A 10,476-nucleotide genomic window follows, 5' to 3' on the forward strand; every position below is an offset into this window, starting at 1 on the left:
TATCATATGTATATATTGTTATGCTCGGACCGGTTATCTTCGCAGCCGGATTTTGAGTCTTGATATTCCTGTTTTTGACACTCCTTTGTATATATATAATCACGCGTTGGTTATCCTTGTTCGTTACGTTATCGATCGGAGTGTTGCGCTTTTGAGTTGCGGTTTTTGTTTACCCCTTTTTCTACAAAGGCTCCTAGTTATAATCAATCATTCATACTACTATACGTACTAAATTTTTATTTTAGAGGTCGTAATACCTTGCCACCTCTGAATTATGACTTAAGCATAAGACTCTGTATGGTAGGGTGTTACATCATGTCAGAATAGAATCCATTGATTCTTTTGCGTCTGTCACTATGCCCAACAATCGCGAGTTTGAAGCTCGTCACAGTCATTCAATCCCTGAATCCTACTCGGAATACCACAGACAAGGTTTAGACTTTCCGAATTCTCAAGAATGGCCGCCAAAGGGTTCTAGCTTATACCACGAAGATTCTGGTTAAGGAACCCAAGAGATATGCGCTCGGTCTAAGGTAGAACGGAAATGGTTGTCAGTCACACGTTCATAAGGATGGATGATGATGAGTGTCACGGATCATCACATCCATCAGGTTGAAGTGCAACGAATATCTTAGAACAAGAATAAGCTGAATTGAATAGAAAATAGTAGTAATTGCATTAAAACTCGAGGTACAGCAGAGCTCCACACCCTTAATCTATGGTGTGTAGAAACTCCACCGTTGAAAATACATAAGTGATGATCCAGGCATGGCCGAATGGCCAGCCCCCAAATGTGATCAAAGATGTAAAATCCCATATTAAAATACAATAGTAAAAAGTCCTACTTATACTAGACTAGCTACTAGGGTTTACAGAAATCATTCTAAGTGTAGAAATTCACTTCTAGGGCCCACTTTGGTGTGTGCTTGGGCTGAGCTTGAGCTTTACACGTGCAGAGGCTTCTCTTGGAGTTAAATGCCAAGTTGTAACATGTTTTTGGTGTTTAACTCTGGTTTGTGACGTGTTTCTGGCATTCTACTCCAGAATGCAGCATGGAACTGGCGTTGAACACCAGTTTTCGTCATCTAAACTCGAACAAGGTATGGACTATTATATATTGCTGAAAAGTTATGGATGTCTACTTTCCAACGCCGTTGAGAGCGCACCCTTTAGAGTTTTGTAGCTCCAGAAAATCTAATTTGAGTGCAGAGAGGTCAGAATCCAACAGCATCAGCAGTCCTTTTTCAGCCTGAATCAGATTTTTGCTCAGGTCCCTCAATTTCATCCAGAAAATACCTGAAATCACAGAAAAACACACAAACTCATAGTAAAGTCCAGAAATATGAATTTTGCATAAAAACTAATGAAAACATCCCTAAAAGTAGCTAGATCCTACTAAAAACTACCTAAAAATAATGCCAAAAAGCGTATAAATTATCTGCTCATCAGTGACACTTGGGTTACTCGTTCAAAGCTTAACACGCTTAGTGCATGACGGCACAATATCCCTCTTGACTCGAATAATAAGCATTGGCATTTCACTTGGGTTGCTACTAAGTCGTAAGTAACCACAATCTTGTTGAATATTGAGCTGGAAACTTGTTCTCCAACTTCGTATACTGAATAGCCTAGAGCAGAGTTCGTTAATCTTGTGATGCAATTTGCCTTCCCTCTGAATTGTACTTGGACTTTCCTAAACTTTTGGTGAGTGTACACATGTTGAAACTGAGCTTCAATGGAGGATTTTGTTGCACACGGTATGACCGTATGAAAATCTGCAGCATCTGATTCTCTTTTTGCTTGCTCCCTGCTTCCGAGCCAATTATCGTATTGTTTGACAAATTGAATAAGCGAGCTGTTCCATGTAATAAAATTGTTAAAAAAATGAATGCATGCTCTCGCTCCTTTGTGTGCTTCTCATACCTGCCCAGAAGTGGTGATCTAGATAAATTGAAACCCATATATGACGGTCTTCATACAGATCTGCAAAAGACACCCAAATAAGGCTATATTACACCCAAAAATATGCAATTTATAGCTCTGCTATAGATTTTAAAAAACATTACCTGAAAGCCACTTGTTGTCCACAAGACCATACTTCAGCAGAAAATCATTCCAATTCCTATCAAATGAATCTTTGCTGTGAGAGTTCCAAACAACTTGGCTCATTTCTTGTTCGATTTCTGCATGTCCCTTGTACCCGTTTAATTTGCTTGGAATCTTCTTCGTGATGTGCCAAATACACCAACGGTGAATTATTGTTGGCATACAAGCCTCGATAGTCCTTTTCATTGACGCGCATTGATAGGTGAGAATCCCTTTCGGAGCATTTTCTCTCATGCAACGAAGCCAACATTGAAATAACCATTTGAATGATTCAATTTCTTTGTTTTTCATCAAAGCGCATCCAACAAGTGTTGACTGACCGTGGTGATTCACCCCAACAAAAGAACCACAAACCAAATTATACCTGAAACAAATTACGAGATTGCAGAATGAAAATCAGTACGTACACCCAAATAATGATTTTATACACCCAAAAACATCCAATATACACCTCTGCAGCATAAATGCTCAGAGTTAAAAAGAACATTAATTTAGCATCATAAACAAGAACATCATATTACATGTTTGTATTGTAGGTGGTGTCAAATGAAATAACATCTCCGAAATACTCAAAGGCATCTCTACTCCTTGCATCGACCCAAAAAGCCAGCTTAATTGACTGATCATCCTCGAGTTCAAGCTCGAAAAAGAAATTCCGATTCTTCTCTTTCATTCTTAATAAATATTTTCCGAATTCCTTTGCATCTTCTTGTTCCGAAATATTCCGCACTTCTCTTGTTATGTAATTCCTCACGTCTTTTTTGATAAAATTTAACTCGTGGTGACCCCGTGCTGCCGCAACGAATGATTGATAAGTTTTGCTTGGTCTAATACCAGCTTCCTCGTTATTCTCTATTGTATGACGAACGGACATGCTTAGTTCCCTGTACTATTTGAACATCTCTGCTTGAGTTGGACAGCAAGGATGTGAATGATGCAACACGACCTTCGAAATGATCCAAGCACCAATATCCTTCAATGTGTGTATATAAATTCTTGCAGGACAATTTAAACCAGCTGTGGGATTTATTTTCTCGGTCGGAGATATTTTAGATTTCCATTTTTCCTCTCTACTACATGTAATAAGTTGATTCTTAATTCCGTTTCCCTTCTTATTTGTGCTCCGAACTCTTGTAGAAAAACCTACAGCCTTCGCATAGTCCTTGTAAAATTTTGCATCATCTTCAAGGGTGTTAAAAGTCCTTCCAACCTTGGAAACAAACTGGTCATCAACAACATAGAGGGGTTACAAAATACACCATGTTAAAAATAAGGATATACTATAGAGTTTCTGCACGTCATAAAAAAATTAACAATTCAACTAAAATACACCCAAGTATTCCTGATCTACACCCGAACGACAACAACTCAACTAAAATAACAAGAAAAGTCATAAACTGTAAATACACCCAAACTTCCCTAAAATACACCCAAACAGGTCTGATCTACACCCGAATGTCTGGTATAAAATACACAAAATTAATCAAAACTAGTACATTAGATTCAATTTACAGTCGTTCACGCATTAATTTCACAGTCAATGTTCATGCATTATTCAGCTAGACAATCATAAACGACTAACTGTATCAAATTCAGATTCAATAATTAACTGAAACTAAATCACATCTCAGGAACTTCGTTTGATTCAAATTCAAAATCCACTTCGCCCTGGTTCAGCTAACAATCTGAAGTTGAATCATCTGTTATCTTCAAAACGAATTCAAAACTTGATTTCAGAAACCATGAAAATCGAAAAAAACGAAGCAAGAATACAGAGAGAAAAACGCACGTAAATGACGAAGAAGAAACTAGTGATAAACGAACGTAAAACAACGAATGAAAAGGCAAAGAGAAACGCACGAAGGAGATCGAAGAAATTTGGCAAGAAATTCGAAAAAGGAAACGAAATCTTTTGAAAAATGGAAGTTATATATTTGCGCGTTAATTGATTTGAATTGATTTAAAAGTCTGTTAAAGAGGCGCGTGAAACACAGATGCTACAAGAGGCGCGTTTAAGAATAAAGGATTTGTAAAACTTGTAAGGGTGAATTACTTGTATGCAGAGAATAATCCTTATGATTTATTTTTGTTTTTCTCTAATCCTTGTATATTATTCTTCTTCATCCAATAGAATTCCACTTTTCTATTTGTACTTAAAAAAATATATATATTATTAGATCATTTGTATATAAGTGCATGAGGGCTATTATTATAATGATTACAATAATTTTATAATTTTAACAATACTTAAAACTGTATGTTGCTAAATTAAAATAAAAAATTTTTAATATTTGAAAATATTTTTAATTAAAAGTGTACAAAAATATATGCCAAAAAATAAGTTTTTTTTTATATATATATTTCACGTTATCTTCTATTCTAACCGATTAAGAATTAATTTGCTATAAATCTAAAGTAAACATCTGTCACCCGCCAATAATTCAAAAGAATTATATGGATAAGAAATTAATTACTTTGGTCTCCTTTTGTCGATCCTTCAAATTGGATTCCAATCCAGTCAAGGATAGTTTAATAACAATAACAATTTCAATTATCCAAACTTTAGACCATTATTAGGTATCTATCTTGTCAATACCCATTCTACAACAAAAAACTCTCGTAATATACGAATGAAATTTAATCTTCCAAAAGTGTATAGTATACTTGTATCTTGTATGTGTTATGAATTACTCTAAATTTTTTAGTTATAGAAATTAAAAACAGATATACTAGTTATCATGTCATAAATTATCTTTCCTAAAAACTTAGGCAATTAAGTAGTAATACATGAATACTTTTATATCTAATATATGGTGGCAAGAAATTAAAAGACTTGCTCATTACTAAAAAAAATGTGAACAAACATCTACACAAATAATGGTTGATCACATAAACTCAATAAACCATAGAAGTACAAAGGAATAATAATTATTTCTAAAATTTACATCACATGAACCTTATTAGTTACCCTCCTCATCACTAATCACTAATTTTCAAGCATTGTTGCCACTACTACCAGGCCCTCCAAGTGTCAAAGCCAATCCTTGAAGATCACTCCTCATTTTATTACTATTATTATTATTATGGTCTCTGGATAATGATCCATTATTAGTGCCTCTCATTATTGGAAATGGTCTAGTAGCTATTAGATCTTGCCTACCATTATAACTCTCCACATGTGAACTATTATTATTATTATTATTGTTAGCTACCTGCTTGGAATAATGCCTCAAAATCTCTACTTGGTTTGTGTTCATCAATGTTTGATGATGAGGTGAAGAAAATGAACATGGTAAAGAACAATTTGGCTCAGCACTGCTTGTTCCTGCTCCCTGATAACAATTTTCAAATACATTTGTTAGGGAACCACAACAAAAAATAGGTTTAAAGTTTGATATTTTTATGAAATAAATAAATATTTTTTAAAACATTTATAATGATGAGGATAAAAAACTAGTGCACTAAAAGTAATAAGAGACTCGATATTTAAAGCATTAAAATGTGAGAATGTAAGCAGAGTTGAGAAGCTAACAGGTGCAAACAACACTCCTCTGAAAATTCTTCCATTCACGGTTGCAGTCATGAGCAACCCCGAATCGAAGGCTCCGTCGACCTTCCCTCGAACTTCAGCACCAATCTAGGATTGAAAAGAAAGGACTAAAACTCTTAAGTAACATGAAACAGGAAAAATTGTAAAACAGGATAAGGAAATTTTGTTAGCATAGTTGAATTCTGAAATTTTGAAAGCAAAATGATCTACCAGATGCTGAACGTGTCCTCGCGCTACCGGCTTCTGATCTGCGGCTTCTTGTTTCTGTTGATGATCTAGGAGATGAAGATCTGGTGGTTGTGGACTTCTTTGTGTGACATTGTTTAAACTCAAAGATTTCTTATTACTCAAGCCATTTTCATTGCTTGGAATTCTATTGATATGTTTGAACAAATGATACCGTTGCGAATCCATGGCGGATGCATTCACCTTTTGACCTGGGGTCTGTTCTTGATCGGACTGAGATGGCGAAGAATGCTGCGAATGCGAAAGAGAATGCTCTTCTTGCTCTGAATCAACATCCCACACCTTCGCAGCCGCAATTCTTCTTCTCTTCTGTTGCAAAATACCTGCATCGAATCGCATCTTCGGCCAATAATTAGTCCTTGAATGATGAAATGTCCTTTTTCTCACAAAATGTGATCTTAAAAAAAACAAGTCTTAACTTAACCCCACCTGAATCAAACTGATAAGGCTGCGCTTTCTCCGAAACTAGTTCGCAACCCCATTTTCCTAGTCCTTCTGTTGGTGGCATATTCTGCTTCGAAAAACATTGGTTAGTACAAAATTTTGTAAGAGAAATAAAACTATTACATGAACAAGTACATAATGAGATTCTGTACCAAGTTGTTATCTGCTTCTGGAATAGTCCTCTTTTCTTGATTCCAATAAGTTCCAAAAACTTTGCACATCGAAATGTTATGGCCTCCGATCGGATGCTCCCCTCCAAGCTGCAATACTAACAATTCATTTAGAGGACGTTCGTCTTCTCCACACCTGCTATAAGATAACATCAAATTATCATATTAACCAAAGGATATAGAAAGTGAAGTATAAAATTTGTCATGTTTATAAAGTAGGATAGGGTTAGTTAATTAGTTCACAAGGAAACTACCCCCCAAACATGGCAATGTCCATGTCCATGACAATGGCCGTATGAGAAAACCGCCCTTGCGGCTGTTGACCACCAGCATCGAGTTGAGTCCACAAACAAGTGCAGATATCAAAGACCCAAATGTCGTTATAATAACGGTTATCTCCTACTCCTCCAATGATGTACACCTATAAAGTATGTAGTGTTCATTTGCTTAGTTAAGAGTATCATACATTTATTACTAAATCTTTTAAAGAAAGAAAGAAAAAAGGATGCAGAAGAACTTACCTTGGTACCAATATTCACGGCGGCATGACCAGCCCTTACTCCTGGTGAAGAACCTTGAATTTTCAACTAGAATTGAATTGCAAATTTAAGGAAAAACCATTAAGACCCATGAAGTTGAAAAACATGAATTGCAATTTTGTATAATATAAAGATATTGCATCCTAAAAATATTGCTAAATACTAAATGACACACAAATTTGATATTTACACTTGTGTTGGAATTCATTTAGTAGTTAGGAGGATACCTTTGACCAAGTCATTGTTTCCATATCAAGCATACTAAGATCCCCATGATAGTGATCGCCACAATCTCCGCCATACACAACAAGCTTGTTGCCTATTGCAAGAGTTGTGTGACTGTCCCTGGGGACAGGGAATTCGCCTTTCAACAAAGGCGAACTCCATTTCATTGTTCTAAGGTCTAGAATGTGCAAATCATTCAAGTAGTTTGCCTCGCCTTCACCGCTACCACCAAAGATAACTATCTTCTTGTCACCAACAAGAGTGGCAGTGTGACTCTCCCTCGGCGAAGGAGGAGTCCCATGACACATTGGCCGAATCCACTCTTTCGTGACAAGGTCGAGGATGTGAGTGTCATTTACCTTCTTGAAGCCATCTGTGCCACCAAACACAATCATCTTGTTCCCAACAAGAACAGCACTGTGGCTATCTCTAGGTCCCGGCTTTTCGCCCGTGGTGGCGAGCTTGCTCCAGGCCATTTTCTCGAGGTCTAAACACACAACATCGCTGAAATGCAGCCCCCCACAACAGCCCTGAAAATGTGTTAAAACATACCATAATTATAATCATTTCAAACATAAACTTTTCAACAACGGCCTTCAAGGCAGTGTAACCAAAGTACAAGACTTGTATCATGTCAAGTATTGATCAAATAAACAGAATGGAAATTAGAAATTTAGAATATTCATGCATTTTCTTAATAAAAGTTATTTCTTTCAGTTAATCAAGTAATTCTTAACATGATAAAATTAGAGATTCTGCAATCTATACTTAAAACTAATTAACCATCAAGAGACGCCTAATTAAGAAAGTAATTACCTAAGATAAAATAACTTTAATTACTAACATTAAACTGATAAAATAAGAGTTTTCCAATAATTAAAAACTAAGCTAAAAATGACCTTAAGAAGGTTAATCTTGCTTAAAATGATAAAATGAGAGTTTTGCAATAATTAAAACTAACCAACATGAAACAAGAGTGAAGAGACATCAAAGTAATTAATTAAGATAGATATTCCTCAGAACTTTTTTTCACCCAAAAAAGAAAAAAAAAAGAAATAAGAAAATGAAGTTCTCAGATTTCAAAGGAATGGAAGAATGTTTCTATTGAAGTGCATGTTCTGGAAGTTTTGAAGCATAACACAAGGAGAGAAGAAGAGCAAGAACAACAACAAAAAAATGTGATTTTTTCTATATTAAGAAAGCAGAAAGATGATTGTCAAAAAAACAAGCATTGTCCCCACTAATTACAGAAAGAAATAAATAAAACATAGGTGATGAGATGAATGAGGGAAAAAACTAAAATTCAGAGAAGAAAGTGTGTTTGGTTATTAGCCAAAGATAGAGAATAAAAAAAAAAAATAAACAAAGATTGGAAAGCAGAACTTGAGACAAGTTTAACTAAGTAATACTACTTATGATTATGAAAACTTTTCAGACATCATTAAATGACACAAAAGCACATTCTCAGTAGTAATTAGTAATAAAATAAGAACAAAAAAATACCCCAAAGATATACATAAGGGAATTGGAGAAGCAAGCAGAGTGACCCCATCTTTGAGAAGGATTGAAACCCAAAACCTTTGGATACAACCACATTGCTCCTTTCTTCTTCTTTGCTTCACTTTCAGCTACCATTGCCAAAGACCCCATTATGTTATTCTCCCTCTCTTTCTTTCTCTTTCTTTAATAATAAGTAGTAAGTGGTAGTAGTAGTAGTTAGTGTTATTTATTGAGTTGACAAGGATGAATAAGAAATGGAGAGAAAGAAAAAGATGAAGAAGTAGATGGACCCAAATGATGTATCAACTATCAATATCAATGTCAGTAAGCCAAGACATGAAAAGATGGCCTCTTTCAATTCCAAATCACTCCCAACTAACACACATACATATACATATATCTATACATACATATAAGTACACACATACTTACATGATTCTTGTCATTCTGAAAAAAACCACTTAAGACATTACTTTATTTTTTATTTTATTTTTTTGTAATTCATGCAATTGTGGTTATTTTAATAACGATATTTTTATATAAAATTTATATTATAAACTATTAGATAATTCAATTAAATATGTTTAATAGAATATATCAAATTATTTAATAATTTATAATATAATTTTTATATAAAAATATCTTCCTAAAAATAGTCACTTTATTAAATTAATTTCTTGTAAATTGGAGTATTATTGTCTTTTTATATATGACATCATGATGAAACGGGATATTAAGATATGATATGATATGATATGATATAAATGTATCTCCAAAAATTATAGTGGTTATATAATGTTAAAAATATTTAAAATATATTTTTAAAATTAAAATATTTATTTTCAGAAGTGTATTAAAATATTGCATTGCATATGTTTTTCTTATTTTTTTAATCTAAGTACAATTAAATGTATTTATGTACTAACCAAATGAAAATATATATTACTATTCCTGTCTAATATTTGCGGTTATTGAAAATTGTAGCAGAAAAATTTTGTTGGTTAGATGTAGAAGCACTATAATTGAATAATTTTATGAAATTAATTTTTTTTAAATATAATTGTAAAATTTATGAAAGTTATAAATTTCTGCAATACACTTTTTTTTTAGCTGTATTTAGAATTACGATGGTTTACATACCACTGTATTTTTTAAAAAAATCTATTAATTGTATTGCAGTGATTTTAAACTGTCGCAAAATAATTTAATCCTATTTTACGATAATTATACTAGTGGTTGCTAAAAATTGCCGTAAACACTAATTTCTGCACAATAATCCATACCAATTTATGAAACTGCTAGAATACATAAAGCGGTTTAAAACTGCCACAAATCCCAAAAACCGCTGCAATTTCTTCTGTGTGTTGAAGTGATATATAATTTACATTATAATAATTAAAGAATGAAATAAGCTAGAAACTAATTATAAAATTTTAAAGTCAAATAAAATATGTATAAGATAATCACTATAAGCTCATCCACTAATGATATCTATTATTATGGTTATAGCAACATATAATATGGATAAGGATTTTTTTAGTTGGAGAGTACCTTAATTAATTATTTTTTCATATTTTATATGGAGTAATAAATTTTTATAGTGAAGAAAAAATTGATTTATACTATAGTAGTAAGAATTTTTCAAAAAAAAATTGCTTATTCTAATAATAATAATATGATTTACAATAGTTTGTGT

General features: G+C 33.5%; 1 protein-coding gene across 3 annotated transcripts; it reads right to left on the reverse strand.

Annotated features, from left to right (window-relative positions):
* Window positions 1-4,973: 4,973 nt before the first annotated feature.
* On the reverse strand, window positions 4,974-9,131 carry LOC107465194 (uncharacterized). Of its 3 annotated transcripts, none has more exons than XM_052253862.1 (9): window positions 8,859-9,131; window positions 7,283-7,810; window positions 7,038-7,103; window positions 6,771-6,937; window positions 6,499-6,655; window positions 6,332-6,413; window positions 5,867-6,225; window positions 5,639-5,743; window positions 4,974-5,438 (listed from the first exon to the last, which is right to left on the reverse strand). In XM_052253862.1, exons 1-9 carry the CDS (start codon window positions 8,928-8,930, stop codon window positions 5,100-5,102), a joined length of 1,875 nt encoding a protein of 624 aa, XP_052109822.1. In that variant the 5' UTR covers window positions 8,931-9,131; the 3' UTR covers window positions 4,974-5,099. The 3 variants fall into 3 exon arrangements, with proteins under 3 accessions (XP_052109822.1, XP_015939675.1, XP_015939674.1); XM_016084189.3 differs by having other exon boundaries at window positions 6,499-6,652; window positions 8,784-9,131; XM_016084188.3 differs by having other exon boundaries at window positions 8,784-9,131.
* Between the last annotated feature and the right edge of the window lie 1,345 nt (window positions 9,132-10,476).

The sequence above is a fragment of the Arachis duranensis genome, chromosome 9 (genome assembly GCF_000817695.3).
Source record: "Arachis duranensis cultivar V14167 chromosome 9, aradu.V14167.gnm2.J7QH, whole genome shotgun sequence".
In the NCBI taxonomy this organism is placed as follows: Eukaryota; Viridiplantae; Streptophyta; class Magnoliopsida; order Fabales; family Fabaceae; genus Arachis; species Arachis duranensis.